Below are 14,991 nucleotides of genomic sequence, written 5' to 3'. Positions count from 1 at the left end.
GGCTCCGGAACCTGCCTGCAGGGTCCCACCTGCAGGGACAGGGACAGCGGGGGGGTTCCTGCCCTGTCCCCAGGCCCTGTGCTGGTGGCACTGAAGCATCCCACAGGTGGCTCTGGCTCAGTTTGCTGTCTTGTATGCCACGAGACCCTATTTTCTGAGCATGCCGCGTGGTTCCTGTGCCCCTGATCAGCCCCTTTCCCTCACAGGTACCTGAGCACCACGGTGGGCACTGCTCTGATCTCCTCCACCGTGCTCAGTGACTACCAGGAGATCAGCACGTCTGTGCGGTACCGCCTGCAGCACCATGTCCAGGTACCCTGGGAAGCACCCTTGCTTCCCTGCCACCTCCCCACTGGTGGCCTCTGCTCTGGGCCCCTGAGCTCTGGGGCTCAGGGCTGTCCCATGCCCAGCTCTCCCATCTTGGCTCCCGTTTCCCTGGGTTGGTGTTTGTCCCGTGCTGCCCTGGCTGAGGGAACTGCCCTGCCTGTGTGCATGGCTGTGTCATCTCTTCCCCATCTCTGCCTGCAGGACCTGCCTGATCAGTTGGTGGGACCCATTTGTGCCTTCTGGAACTTCAGCCTCAGGTGCCTGGTTTCAGTTCCCAGATTTATGAGGTTTTATTTTTCATTGCAAAAACAAATATAATGACATAAAGACAATGGTAAGAGCAGAGATCAGTAATTCTCTGCCTGCTTTGCATGCTGACATCTTCTCTCTGCTGGAGCAGAGTGCTCTCCTGGGAAGATGTCCTTTGTAAAAGTCACAGGCAAGTGACCTTTAATGAGGTATATACAACTAAAATGGAAAGCCCCAGTTAATTATGATTGTTGCTTGCAACAAAGAAAGGTTGGTCCAAGATATATATTCCAACAGACTGCAGGACTCCCATGCCTCATAAATACTGCTTGGCACTGAGATGTGTTTTTGCTGAATGTCACCACAGTGAGAGTACTGAGACTGTGATATATTATGGATTGGTAATTAAGTCATTCAAGTGCAAAAAAACTCCTTAGAGTCCCAGGCTTGTAACAGACATAGATCAGTTTGGGGAAGGTGGGAAGAGGGTGTTTTTGGAGGAGCTGGCTGCTGCACAAACACTAGCCCTGCTCTGAAGTTGGTCTTCCCTTGGCAGTGGGGCAGGCCCGGGGGGCAGTGCTGAGGACAGAGCTGTCCTGCTGCAGCCTTGGTCTCTCCCCAGGGAAATGGGACCTGGAGCTCTGCTGTCTGCCCAGGCAGCAGGGATCAGCTGCCTGTAGACAGGCTGACCTGAAAATGGAGAAAATGTCCAGAAAATTGAGAGTCTGGTGGAAGTGCACTGGGCACAGGCAAGGCAGGGCAGGATCCATGTCTGCTCTCGGTGCAGGTGCTGCAGGAGCCCTTCCCAGAGCTGCACACACACTGAGCTCTGGGCAAGGCAGGGATGGCCAGACTGCTTTTCAGTGCACACATTGACACTACTCCTGTTTTCTTGTGTGTGTCTGATGGATAAGACAGATCTTCCGAGACAGGATGAGCCAAAGGGAAGTCCACAAGGAGACTTGTCTTTGATATCTTCTTCCTTATTTCAACTCTGCTTCTTCTGGGAGAATGATGATCCCTTCATGCCCTGGTTTTCTCTTGAAGTGGATAGTAATTCCCATGGTTTTTCTCCTTTTTTTTTTTTCTCCTTTCTTCATGTTAGCCCAGATGCTGGTGGGATGTGGTCCACAGCTGGCTGCTCTGTGGTGGCATCTCTTCCGGACTCCACTGCCTGTTTTTGCAACCACACCACAAATTTTGCTGTGCTGCTGCAGGTCTATGAGATGCAGGTGAGAAAGGAGCCTTTCTCTGTGGGTCTGAGGATGGGTGCCAGAATGGCAAGCAGTCTGTGGTTAATTTGGGGGGTTGTGTCTTCTCTTTTTCATGGTTGGAGCAGAGGAGCACCAAGGAGGAGTTCACGCTGCAGACCTTGACTTTTATTGGATGTGGAGTTTCCTTCTGTGCTTTGATTGTTACCTTCATTTTATTCTTGGCAGTTGGGTAAGAAAAGTCCAGACACCTGTAGCCTTCTCTGTATTTTTTGTTTGCTATTTTGGTTCAGAACAAGAACACCAACAAGGTATCCTTGGTCAGCATAGGGAGGGGTGGGTGTGCAGGGAGAGGCTGGGGAGCTTTGCAGTGAGTAGCAGAGATGGCAGATCACCCAGGCAGGTCTGAGCAGCCCAGCAACAACTAGTGAGAACATGTACCCCCTTTCATCTGGCTGCAGCTGATGGCTTCCTCTCTCCCTCCTCAGTGTCCCCAAGAGTGAACGAACAACTGTGCACAAGAACCTGATCTTTGCATTGGCTGCAGCAGAAGCTCTGCTCATGTTCAGTGAATTGGCCAAGACCAACCAGGTAAACTCACCAGAAAGTGCCCTGCTCAGCCAGCAGGACCAGGCCTGCTGAAGCCCTATTTTCAAAGCAAAGAGAACAGAAGTGTAATACTTCTTATTAACATTTCATGAATTACCTGTAACCTGCACCTAGGAAAGAATTGTGTCTGTGTGTGGGGATGTGCACGTGAGCACTGTGCAATCTGTCAGGAAAATTCATCTCTTTCTTCTGACAAAAAATCCTTCAGGAAATTTAAGTAGTTAGAAAACAGCAACATATACACCTCTCCCCATCTGTGTCCTCTTCCACATCCCAGGGCTGGAGCAAGCAGCTCTGAGATGAGACACCTGCAAAGAAAGTCCAAGAACTGCAGGAAAAGATTATCTCAGTTCACTCTTCTGTGGCTTGAGATGGTCACACAGATGAAATCAGTGAGCTGCAGTAGTTGGACTGTTTGTGTGTTGCAATTGTAGGAACTCTTCCTGGTGCTTGTGGATGTTTACATACATTTCTGCACATTCAGCAGCACAATTTGCAGGTTGCTTTCTCCTTGTGTGATCACACAAGCTCAGAAGCTCCCAGAGGACTCCTCCTGAAAGGGCCCATGATTTCTCTTCTCTCCAGGTGATGTGTTTCACCATCACTGCCTTCCTTCATCTCTTCTTCATGGCAGCCTTTTCGTGGATGCTGGTAGAGGGGCTTCTCCTGTGGAGCAAGGTGGTCGCAGTCAACATGAGTGAAGACAGGAGAATGAAGTTCTACTATGTGACAGGCTGGGGTATCTACAGACTCCTCTGCCTTGGGCACTCAGAAAAATTGGTCAATTCTTTTGTCTGGCATAAGTTTCAATAGGAGAGCTGGGTGCCACTGCTCTGCAGAGCCTTTCTTGCCTTTATGTGTCAAATTGTCAGTTTTAGAATATAAGTTAAAACACATTTATGTTATTTTTCTAAATCCAAGAGTTGAATACCAAAAAAATGGAGGAAGAAGTTTATGGCAAGTTCTTGTTCTTGGACAGCATCACTACTTTCTGTTAGTAATTAAAATACAAATACCTTCCTGACTAAGCTCCCTGTACTGAGTGAGCCCTTTAGGGACACAGAATTTGTGTGAATAAGCTGAATTTGACACCAAAGTGGAGGCCTGTCAGGTCAGTGCTCCTTGCAGAACACACACCTAGCTGGGCCTCAGGCTCAAATATTTTTTTATTGTTTTGTGTCTTTGATTGTCCATTTTTGTTAACAAAGCAATCTGAGGAGTAAATTGCTTTGATCAGGACTCAGGACTTAGAATGCTTTATACCTAGGAGAGTGATGCTGACAGCATATAAATCTGGCCTTGCAGAGCCAGGGCAGGTTTCAGCTGCAGTAAATTGATGTTGCTCATGGGGTTTCAGAGGCTAAACTGGCTCATGCTGGAGCGTGTCTGGTCATGGGGGCTTTGAAGCAATTGTCTAGAGCACAACTGACCCACCTGGGTCATCTCTGCTTTTCCTGGGGTTTACTCTGTGTTTTTTTTTCTGCAGGCCTCCCAGTCCTTATCGTGGGGGTGACCCTTGCAACCTCCTTCAACAAGTACGTGGCCGACACCCACTGCTGGCTCAACGTTCGCACCCACGTCATCTGGGCCTTCGTGGGCCCTGTGCTCTTCATCCTGGCTGTGAGTGCCCAAACCCACGGGGAAGGGGGGATTCCTCCCAGGGCTCCTGGTGCCTGCTGCTGTCGTAGGATGTTTGTTATACTTGATATATACACTTTCACAACACAAATAAATGTCTGTAACCGAAGCAGCTTTTTGATAGAAAAAAAATGCTCTTGAAAATTTTGCTCACCGGGTCCTGTATTAGCTGTTAAATTAGGAATGTGGCTGAATGTGTAGGTTGGCTGTGACATTGCCTGAACTGAAGGGCTGATTTTAATATGGGAACATCTGTGACCTTGAAGCAGTATCAGTGTCGTTATGTGGCAACATAGTAGCAGAAAAAGGTACAACGTTTAAGAGGGCCGGAATAGACCCTTAACAGGAAAGACATTCTGCAGGAGAGGTTTTGAGATGAGTTTTCTAGATTTCATACACGTGTGTGTGCTCTGGCAGGGGGGTTGGACTAGATGATCTTTCGAGGTCCCTTCCAACCCCTTAGGATTCTGTGAGTCTGTGTGGATGAAGTGTTTCATTCACTGCTTTCTCAGGGGTGATTCATTTCTTCCCAACTTCTGACACTTCGTTAGAAAGTCCCCAGCAAAAAAGACTCACCCCACTGGAACTGGGATTACAGAAGGTCTCTGGGAAGCAGCTTTTTGATAGAAAAAAAATGCTCTTGAAAATTTTGCTCACCGGGTCCTGTATTAGCTGTTAAATTAGGAATGTGGCTGGATGTGTAGGTTGGCTGTGACATTGCCTGAACTGAAGGGCTGATTTTAATATGGGAACATCTGTGACCTTGAAGCAGTATCAGTGTCGTTATGTGGCAACATAGTAGCAGAAAAAGGTACAACGTTTAAGAGGGCCGGAATAGACCCTTAACAGGAAAGACATTCTGCAGGAGAGGTTTTGAGATGAGTTTTCTAGATTTCATACACGTGTGTGTGCTCTGGCAGGGGGGTTGGACTAGATGATCTTTCGAGGTCCCTTCCAACCCCTTAGGATTCTGTGAGTCTGTGTGGATGAAGTGTTTCATTCACTGCTTTCTCAGGGGTGATTCATTTCTTCCCAACTTCTGACACTTCGTTAGAAAGTCCCCAGCAAAAAAGACTCACCCCACTGGAACTGGGATTACAGAAGGTCTCTGGATCTATTGGCTCTGTCCTGACAGGTGAACACCTTTGTGCTGTGCCGGGTGGTGATGGTGACTGTGTCCAGTGCTCGCAGGAGATCAAAGATGCTGACACCCAACAGCAGCCTGGAGAGCCAGATTGGAATACAGATATGGTGAGATGGGAAGGGGCTGGTTTTCCCAGCCATGGCTGCTCTGATATGAAATGGTGGGATCGTGGTTAGATGAGAATCCTTGGCTTGGTGAAGTGAAAGATCAGGAGCTGGGGGAGTCAGGGCAGAAGGGATTTTCTCCTCCAGGGTAAATGTGCATCACCCCAAGGTAGTCTGCTCCAGAACTGGAATTTCTTAGAGCTCTGAGCTGCAGAAGTGACTCCTCTCCACTTCCCAGAGCATTGCAGTTTGAAAGGGTGAAAACTGAATTTATCTCCCACCCACCCTGTCCTTAGCACCCGTGTGTGCCCTGCGGAAGGTGGTAGCTGCAGGGCCAGCAGGGGCTGGGCCGCCTGCTGTTAGAGAAAGCATCTTCTGTGGGAGTTTGGGACTTGGTAGATTGAAAATCATGCTGATGCTGTGAACTTCTGTAATCAGTCAATATAGAGAGACCTCTAAAAAACTGCTGCTTGAGTCATTACTTTATCATCCTCTGTGAATCTTTATTGTTGTTAGCTGGCGCCGGGTACCCCTGCCAGACACGCATTGTTCCCCTGTATCATAAATAAATTTCCCCAAATTCACAGAAGTGCAAAGATAGGGCATTGCTGGAGGGCAGCCTGACATCCATATGCTAATAAAACAAATACAGAAGCCCTCCTTGGAGCAGCAACTGGGGGGAAAATAGCTGTTTTCTCATGGCTAATGACGTCAAAGAGCTCCCTTCTTGCTAACTAAGTGATAAATAAAGAGCAGGGGTGGCACACGGGGGGCTGGAAGGGGAAATGTTTGGTTTTCACCCTCTTAAGTAATTTTGTTTGCAAAGGCATTTGTTCCATAGCCACCATCTTGGGTGCCTCTTGGCGGACACATCATCTGAAAGACACTTGCTGAGGGAGGAGAGCTGTATGGAGAAGGTTTCTTCTAAATTGCAAGATCAGACCAGGGTGCTCCTAAACCTGTGGAGCATTTCCAGGGCAGATGTCCTCCCTCAGTGGTCTGTAACCTAGTGCAGATGCCCTAGGGAGATCATGGCAGAAGCCTGGGCTGGCTTTGCAGAGCCAGGAAGGACACCTGGCAGACTGGGGAGCTTTGCCAGGACACTCTGGGCTCAGGGACACTGGGCAGAGCAGAGATTCCCATGGGGAGCTGGTGGCTGGGAGGTGGGTGCCAGTGCACAATGTTGCAGCTCTGAAATGCACCCAGGTAACCATGAGCTCTTCTTCCTGACAGGGCCACAGCCAAGCCCATCCTGGTGCTGCTGCCTGTGCTGGGACTGACCTGGGTGTGTGGCATCCTTGTCCACCTCAGCATTGTTTGGGCCTATGTCTTCATCGTTCTGAACTCCCTCCAGGTGAGTCCTGTCCCAGGGGGATCCTCACATCAACACCAGCTGAGAATCGGTGGCTTCTTGTGCTCCAATGTACTCTGCCTGTCCTGATAGCTGGGGACATCTGCCAGCTCTGAAGGCCAGCCCAGCTTTCCCAAGCCTGTGGGAGAAAACAGCTGTGCTCTTTTGCCAGAGGAAACTAAGTTCATGCCCCCAAGATAGGAAATACAGCTCTGGAGTCCTTGCTAATCTGATGTGCCTTCAGCACTAGTCTCTGGAGTGTCCCACTGGTGCCACAGCTTCTCAGCTCAAATCTGGTTTCTCATGTGAGATTTTTCTGACATGAACATGGTTTCAGAATGACTTACAAACTGATATGCTTGCAGGGAACTCCATTAGAATTTGGATTTGGTCATTTAATGGATAATTAAAATGGTAACTCCAGTTTAGTGGGGCAGACCCCCCAGCTGGTGTTTGCATCAGTGAAATGAGCCCCATTCCCACAGGGCAGGGACGGGCCGTGTGTGCCAGCACCACTGGGAGGGCTGGTCATGGAGAGTGTCCCAAAGGTCATGTCCAGCCAGAGTGTGTTTGCTTGCTGCTTAGATGGAGCATGTTCCAGGATGAGTGTTTTCCACTGGCTTCTTGTTCAGACACACTTAGAGGTTGTGGGGCAAGCACTGTTCAGGCAGAACCACCCTCCTTTGCCTGGGGGGTCAGTGTTATCACAGGGAGATGAGACAACAAGAATTAAGAATCAAGGACTGATAATCTTTATCCCTAAAATCCACACTGTCTGCAGCCATGCAGGGCATCCCCAGGGGTGTTCCCAGTGCCCAGTGAGAGCTGCACAGGAATCTGATGGGATGCAGGAGGGTTTGGTGGAGGAGATTGCAATGCAGGCTGGAGAGGTGAGCCTTGCACGGGGAGGCTGGAATTCCCTTGCAAGACCTTGGTGAGTCATGTCATCTGCTTCAGCCTCCTCATTCCTCTTTAGGCAGCATAATCTGGCAACATTTTTGGGGATATTTTCTTGTCTTGGTGTCTTCCAGGTTCATGGCTTTGACTACCATACTTCAGAGTCTTGTTAATGTTTCTATTAACAGGGAAAGCAATAGCAATACTTACTATTTGCTTCTAAGTTTACTGAATTCATCAGAAGAGTTTAGAACTTTCACCAGCCTGTTTGAGGTTAAGAGAGCAAAGCCCATGGTACCTGTCACCGCGCTCAGGAGCGCCCAGTTCTGCGCTGAGCCAGGACCGGTCCCAGGGCCTCAGCATACCTGAAACTCGGGGACACATGGTGACAAAACGTCCCGGAACGTGTGCTTTCCACCTGCAATTCAAAGCCTCAGCCCCTTGTTGGCAGGAGCTTTCCAAGGCTGGAGGCAAAGCAGCTGCAGATGGAGCCAGAGCGGCACCGAACCCGCAGCGCCGCTCCCGGGCGGGGAACCAGCCGGGGGACGGGCAGGGGGGCTGCTCCTGCGTGAGCCGTGCAGGGAAGTTTTGCTGCTGGGATTGTTTGTTTGTTTGAATGCCTTCTGTTTATCTGTGGAAACCCGAGCCTGCCTTCAAGGTTACTGAAATAACAGTAAGAGAGCAGAGCAGCAGGGCTGCTGCCTGGTGTGCACACACAGCTTTTCAGAGCAGACTCTGCTCGGCTGTCTTTTAACTGTGAGCACCTTCCTCTATCTCAAAGAAAGGCAGTGCCACACAGTTTTCAAGGGAAAAGGATCACTGTGCGTGGTGTTTGTGTTTCGTAGCATGACTATGAGACAAATAGATTCCTGAAGCATGGAATCCTGAAGCAAAACCACAGATCTAGAAGTAATCCAAAATATACAACTGTTTCTAAAACAACAAAAACCATCATACACTGGTTTGAAGGCTTTCCATCTCCAGATGGACATTACTTACGTGGTCAATCGTTGAAGGTAAACCATATGGCCAAATCCCTTTTTCATTATGTATTTCTCTTGTATGTCAGTATCTGGAATACATTTGGAGTACTTGACTGGAGTAGGGGCAGGCTCAGGCTCAGGCTCAGGCTCAGGCTCCTCCAGAGCTCTGGCTCTGCTTCCTCCACCGCTGCAGCTGGGCCTCCTCTCCTTCCTTGCTCTCCTTCCAGCCAACCCCGCCGCTCCCCCCACTCCCCGCACTCATCCAGAGTGATTATTTCAAGGAAGACCTGCCCTGGCAGCCGGAGCAGCGCTGCGGCCCGGGGGAGTGCCCGGCGCTGCTGGCTGAAGGACGGGTCATGGCCCGGCGCCAGGGAGCTGCTGCCACCGGCCAAGAGCTCGCGGATGAGGAGCCAGGCTCACCGAGACAAGATGGATTGCTTCTCTTGCTGCAGCTGATTTATCTAGCTGCGATAACAAACACCCCACAGATACAACATAAATCTGGTGGGCGAGATAGGGCTGCCTTAAGGCCAAAATCGTTGGTCTGGAGCTGTAATTAGCCCCAGGCTGCGGCCTCCAGGCAGTGCTCGCTCGGGGCCTGCCCGGACACTTTCCCGGAGCACATCCCACACTGGCCCAGGACACGCAGCTGTGGCTGAGCATTTGTGGCAGAGTGTGTCATTGTTCACTGTCCCTTGGTGTGTGCACCCAGCAGCACCACTTCCATGAGCAGGGAGAGGGTGGCTGACACTGTACTACCAGAGCCCTGGCGGGATGGAGAAAGCTCTGTCCAGCTTGGCACTGAGCAAAGCCTCTGGATCTGCACTCCGGGTACAGGTTTGGGCCACAGGGTCCTGCTAACACTGTGGTCTGTCACTGCCCAGCTGTTCCTGGCTGTGCCATGCCCTGGCTGTGCCTCTTCCCAGGCCTCACCCATTCTAGTGCTCATCAAACTGATTCCCTCCCATGCAAAGCAGCCCAGACCAGCTGTACAGCTCTAACCCTGCTGTGCTCTCTCCTTTGCAGGGCCTGTACATATTCCTGGTCTATGCAATCTATAACAGTGAGGTAAGAGATGGCCCTGGCTGAGGCTCAGTCACTCTTTAGAGCAGCTCTTTGAGAGCAGCTGGGGGATAGCTGGGGCTGTAGTTAGTGTGACAGGTGGCATCACCCCAACTGTGCTCCTGAGACTGTTTCTTCATTACTTGCTGGAGGATCTTTTGCTCTGCTAGATCTGCTGTGGCTCTCTCTAATGTCCTTACTCTGCTCCAGGTGAGGAATGCTATCCAGAGGATGAAGGACAAGAAGAAAGCACTCTCATTCACAGTAAGTGGCAAGGAAGCCCTGCTACCCTGCTTTGTTCATCAGGCACCTACCAGAGCAGGGCCCTGGGTGTACGTTGGGCCTGCTTTGAGGAGATGGTGTTGGAAATGTCTTTTTTTATTATTGTTTTTTTGTCTCCATCATTTGCAGTCCTGTTGGACAATGTAGACCCAAAAGATAATGTAGCCTGATGAGGCAGCAGCCTGCTGTACCAGGGTGGGATGGGAGCCAAAGTCTCAGGGGACACAGTGCAGATGAAATTGATCTTTAAAGTTGGACATGGATCCAACAAAGATGTATGTTGCAGTTTTCAGTGTCCTGTATCTTTTCTCTGTCATTACAGAACTGCTCTCATCCTATCAACTATTTATCGAGCCCAAGAAACACAACCTCCTGGGAGACAGGGAAACTGAGTCCTTCTGCAGCTGAGAGTGCCTTGTCAAGCCCTGTGCAGAAAGACCCTCCAGTGAAGAACATCACCAACAAAGGTAATAGGGCTGTCATTGCTTTTGGCCTAGGCTGTGTCATAAGACCACAAAACTGTTATTCCCAAGGCTTGAATTTTAGTGCACATTCACTGGGCACCACGTGTGACCCATTTGCACACTGAGTCTGTGTGAGCACTTGGAGTCTGGTGCATCAAATGCAGCATAGGGTGAAGGATTCCCAGGGAAGGCAGGGATGCTGTGCATGTGGATCTCAGAGGGATCAGGCTCATGCCTGCAGGTGGTTGGCAGGGGATCTCATCCCCATGTTACACAGCATTGCATTCTCTTCAGGCAAGAATACATATTTGCATCTTAAAGTGAATTTTCTGGAGAAGGCTGGGCAAGGGTGGCAGTAGGAAATAGGGTGAAAAAAGTGTTGCATGCTCCAAGCAGTTTGTGGGTGCAGGTAACTTGTTTGGTCCCTTTGCTTCAGTGGGAGATACTTAGGGGATACAAAGCACTGAATTCTTGGTAAAACACGAATGTTTCTACACTCTAGTCTGCAAACTCATTGTGCTCCTTCATCCCCTAGGAAATTTTGGAGCCAAAATTCCCATGGGGATTTCATCAATTATGTCACCTGAGAGACCGGTATGTAACATCTTCTGTTACTCTTCCACCTTCATCCATACACAGAGCCTAGGGATGGTGTCCAATGGTTCCAGCGAGGGGCTGGATTTGGGACACCTGGGAGTGTCACCAGCTCTGGCACAAATTTAAAGTTTCACGTTGAGCAAGTCCCAGAAGCTGCCTGACTGGTCCACCCTGAGCACAGACTGAGAGTAGTGCTGATCTCCTCTGCCCCGGGGTGTAACAGAAATTACTGATTGTTGGTGAGGGAACAGGGAGGGTCAGCAAATGCAAACTGGGCAGCAGGGATTGCTGTCCCCTGCAGTGGGCAAGCCACGTCCCCCCAGGATGTGCAGGCCGGGTTGTGCTGCCTGCAGGAGCATGATGTAGGGCCTGCAGCAGGGAACAATTTAAATTTGACTACTCTCATACCACTTCCATCTCCCACTATTGAAATGATCATCAGTCCTCGTGCACTTGACATACAAGTGCTGTAATTTCCTCAGAATAAAATCTGACACTACTTTCATATGAGTCTCTCACTGAAGGATCTCTCTCCCTCTCTAATATTTATCCTTTGAAAACCTGTGTCACGTAGACAGCTCTTATTTATCCAATAGATAATACTTCTATAGCTAGCATATCATTTTGAAGCCACTCAATAAAAATCCATATTTTCATCTCTCATGATTTATACTCTGGTTAATGCTGTTCTGGGCTTGTGCTGAGCGCCGGGCGGGACCCGTTCGCGGGTGATGCTTTTCCCAGCCAGGCAGGCACTGGCTCCGTAAGCCAGGAGCAGGGCTGAGCTCCTGGCACCAGATCTGAGGCGTGGGCCAAAAGGATTAGCCCAGGGGCCTGAGGTTCCCAAGGCAGGGAGCATCAGGAGGCAGCACATCTCCCAAATGCCAAGGCCATGGCATTTCCTAGCAGGCCAAGGCAGAAAGCGCCTTCCTCCACGTGAGGGTCACTGAGGATTTTGCTGTATCTTTGCTGCTTAAACGTTGCATTTTTAATGTGCTTGTTTCTTTTCTACCCAATGTGGATGCAGCAGCCTTCAGAAGGTGAGGCTGCTGCTGGTGCCAGCCTGGGGGGAGGGCCCATGGTCCCCTGCCCGTGCTGACGGGCACTGCAGCTGTGTGGCTCCCAGCCAGCCATGGGGTGTTTTCAGCTGAGCCCCATCTTCACCACAGAGGTGGTCAGCATGGCTGTGCCAGGGGGTGTTACTGTCCCTCCGGTGCTTGCTGCCTCTGGGCTCCTTGGTTAGATAAGTCAGAGCTGGTTTTCCTGAACCCTGGCTGAATGAGTCATGGTGCTCTCCAGAGCTGCCCTGAATTAAGGATGTTGCTGGCAGCTGCACAATAGTTTGGATGAAGAGAAGATGCTACTTAAAAACATTTGAAAACACTTAAAATGACAAAACATTGAACAAGTGAAGAGACAAACAGAGATGAGATTTTCTTTGTGTTTCAGGTTTTTAAAATGTTGTTTGGTGATATTTATTGCTGTTGGGCTGGGAGCAGGAATTTCACACCTCACAGAACACTGAGGATCACTTAAGCACAGGGTGCAGGCGTGTGGTGCCCTTCCCACCACAGCACAGGGGAGAAATTTCTCTCTTCTCCTGGATTTTCCTGTGGTCTCCAGCAAAATGTCCAGCCCACCAGGTCACCCCAGGGCAAGGGGAGTGGGGTGACAGCTTGCCCACGGGCACTGCTGAGGGGTGCAGTGGTAGCCAGGGACACTGCTGGGTGCCTGTCCCTCAGGGACCAGGACAAGGGATCTGGTTGCTGGCTGGGCTGTGGCTCATGGGAGGGAGAGTGAGGAGGGGCAGGTGGGTGCTAGGGGAGCCCTGCTTGGCCCTGTGGTGTGGGCTAGGGGCTTGCCAGCAGCAAAGTACTCAGAGATGTACCTTCTGCTAATTAATGTTCTCCCCTCTTTCAGGCTGTAGAGCTGACAGCGTTCAAATCCTCAGGTAACATTTGCCTACTTAATTTTCTTTAATTTTTTTGTTGCTGCTGACACTGGTTTCTGTGGTTGCACGGTGAAGTGCTGCCTGGAGGGCAGCTGGTTTTTGCTCATGCTTTTGGAAGGGTTTTATTTCCCAGCTGTCCTGGGTGCAGTCCCGACTAGGGTGTGTGGAGATCTGTGTTCCCCAGACAGATGGAGGGGGGTTTGAAGCCCTGGCAGCTCTGGGGGTGCTGCCTCTCCCCAGCAGCACCCGTGACTCAGCCAAGGGTGCCCACTTCACAGCACCCACCTGGCTTCTCCCCTTGTCTTTGCACATTCCTCACTGCCTCTCCGTGCCTGCAGGGACCCACTGCTTGGCAGGGCTTGGGCTGCTTCAGGGGGGGCAACAGCTCTTTGCTGCCATGGAGGATTTTAAACCGGCAGCTGCTGCAGAAAGCGCTGGTGGGTGTTAGAGGTGACTCTCCCAAAGGGAAGGTGGGGTGTTCAGACAGGGCTGGATTTATGAGCTTAAAAAGCAGCCATTTAGTGTCTTCTATTTCAGGTTGTAGAAAGGCCAATGTCACCATGGAGGTGGGTAGAATTAAAACCAGAAATCCCTCCTAAGCCCCAGACCTCTGCTTGACTGCAGTGCTGGGGAGAGGCTGCCCAGGCACAGCCCCCTGCTCCTGCCCTGACTTCTCTTCCTGCCTTTGGTCAAGTCACCAGGTTCTCTGGGGATGGGTGCAGCATATTTAGCCTAATTATTTTTTTACCACCCCCTGACGAGAACCCGCAGCACGTTCAGTGTGTGGATGGGCTCACTCCAGCAGGCAGGGCAGTGAAGAAGCACTGGCGATGGGTCATATTTTTTTTCCTGCTCTGTTACATGTTCTGTTGTGGCAGGAAGCAGCGCAGGAGCAGGGCTCTGATTTTGCTCCACTTTAAGTGTTTAAGCAGGGCATGCTTAGGCTGTTTTCAAGACGATGCCGCCCAGAAGCGTTGCAGCTTTCCTCCCCGCACGGACACACGGGCGAGGCAGGGACGGCGGCAGCGGGAGCGAAGGTGCTGCGGGGGTTCGGGTGCGGGGTTGGGGCGCTGCCCCTTGTGCGCTGCCCCCGCCTCCCGCGGGGCTCAGTTAGCCACGCGTGTCATTAAACTCCAGACGTGCACATAGGTGGGTTGTTTAGTTTGGTTCTGTTTGCTCAGGGAAGCCCGCAGCGTGTTTTTAAAAGCCGGGATGTGCCCGGAGGAGGGGGAGCCGGGCTCGGTGCTGCGCAGAGCCGGGGGTGCCGGGGTCTGTGCCCTGGAGCGAGGGAGCCCTTGGCTGGGCAGCCCTTCAGCCCGGGGTGAAGGAGAAGATGTCCTTGAGCCAGAAGAGCCCTCCTGTGCGCACTCGTGGCCGCGCAAACCGCCGTGCGGGGCGGCGGGTCCGGCCCCGCTGCCCCCGGTGCCGCGCGCCAGGCAAGCGCTTCCAGCCGGGGGGGGAGGAGGCAGCAAAGCCCTCCTGTAATGCCTGGGAGAGCCCCGGGCAGCTCCGCCTGTCGCAGGCTCCGTCCTCGCAGCTTGTTCAGCAGAACAAAATGCCGTGTAGCTCTTGGGGACAACGAGGGGAAGGGAAGCGTGAACCTGTGCGCTCGGTGCTGGGTGAGGGAGAAGTCACTTCAACAGACACTGCTTCCCCTCTTGCGTTTGTGTCCTCCCAAAATCGTATTGAAAAGAGACAGATGTTGCTCCAGGAATCTTTATTTGAAGACTTCCAGCCAGCTCTAATTAAAATTATGGGAGGCTCAGGGCTTAAATGACTCAGTCTCCCAGGAAAACTGTGCTGCATCTGAGGTGGGATCCACCTCTTTGCTCCAAGTGGCATCACGCTGATCAGGGCGCAGGAGGCAGGAAGCAGGTCCATGAGGAAGGTGGGATGGGCTCTCGTGATGGGTTGGCACGTGTGAGGGTGGAAAAAACGTGGGTGATGCCAGGCCAGTCTCACCAACATGAGGAGCTCTGCAGCCTGGCTGTGGCCGGGAGGCAGATGGGAGCTGTGCTGTGCCCTGTGGACCCCTCCCCACCCCCGATCTTGGGCCCCCCCCCCTTGAGGACCCAGCTCACTCAGGGGGCCCTGTGGGCTGCAGTAATGAGCTCCAGTCCCT

General features: G+C 51.5%; 1 protein-coding gene across 1 annotated transcript in view; it reads left to right on the top strand.

The window, feature by feature from the left end:
• GPR144 (G protein-coupled receptor 144) overlaps nucleotides 1-14,991 on the top strand; it is a 24,880-nt gene that overhangs the window by 6,695 nt on the left and 3,194 nt on the right. Inside the window, exons 11-24 of the mRNA XM_009998930.1 lie at nucleotides 207-312; nucleotides 529-584; nucleotides 1,682-1,808; nucleotides 1,916-2,019; nucleotides 2,276-2,378; nucleotides 2,982-3,135; nucleotides 3,883-4,016; nucleotides 5,170-5,285; nucleotides 6,516-6,636; nucleotides 9,540-9,581; nucleotides 9,786-9,839; nucleotides 10,180-10,324; nucleotides 10,857-10,915; nucleotides 12,839-12,869. Of these exons, the coding sequence (XP_009997232.1) occupies nucleotides 207-312; nucleotides 529-584; nucleotides 1,682-1,808; nucleotides 1,916-2,019; nucleotides 2,276-2,378; nucleotides 2,982-3,135; nucleotides 3,883-4,016; nucleotides 5,170-5,285; nucleotides 6,516-6,636; nucleotides 9,540-9,581; nucleotides 9,786-9,839; nucleotides 10,180-10,324; nucleotides 10,857-10,915; nucleotides 12,839-12,869 (1,352 nt within the window). The remainder of the gene's footprint in view (nucleotides 1-206; nucleotides 313-528; nucleotides 585-1,681; nucleotides 1,809-1,915; nucleotides 2,020-2,275; nucleotides 2,379-2,981; nucleotides 3,136-3,882; nucleotides 4,017-5,169; nucleotides 5,286-6,515; nucleotides 6,637-9,539; nucleotides 9,582-9,785; nucleotides 9,840-10,179; nucleotides 10,325-10,856; nucleotides 10,916-12,838; nucleotides 12,870-14,991) is intronic.

This window comes from Chaetura pelagica, unplaced genomic scaffold, assembly GCF_000747805.2.
Source record: "Chaetura pelagica isolate M959 unplaced genomic scaffold, ChaPel_1.0 scaffold405, whole genome shotgun sequence".
Lineage (NCBI taxonomy): Eukaryota > Metazoa > Chordata > Aves > Apodiformes > Apodidae > Chaetura > Chaetura pelagica.
This window is presented reverse-complemented; position numbering and strand designations above follow the sequence as displayed.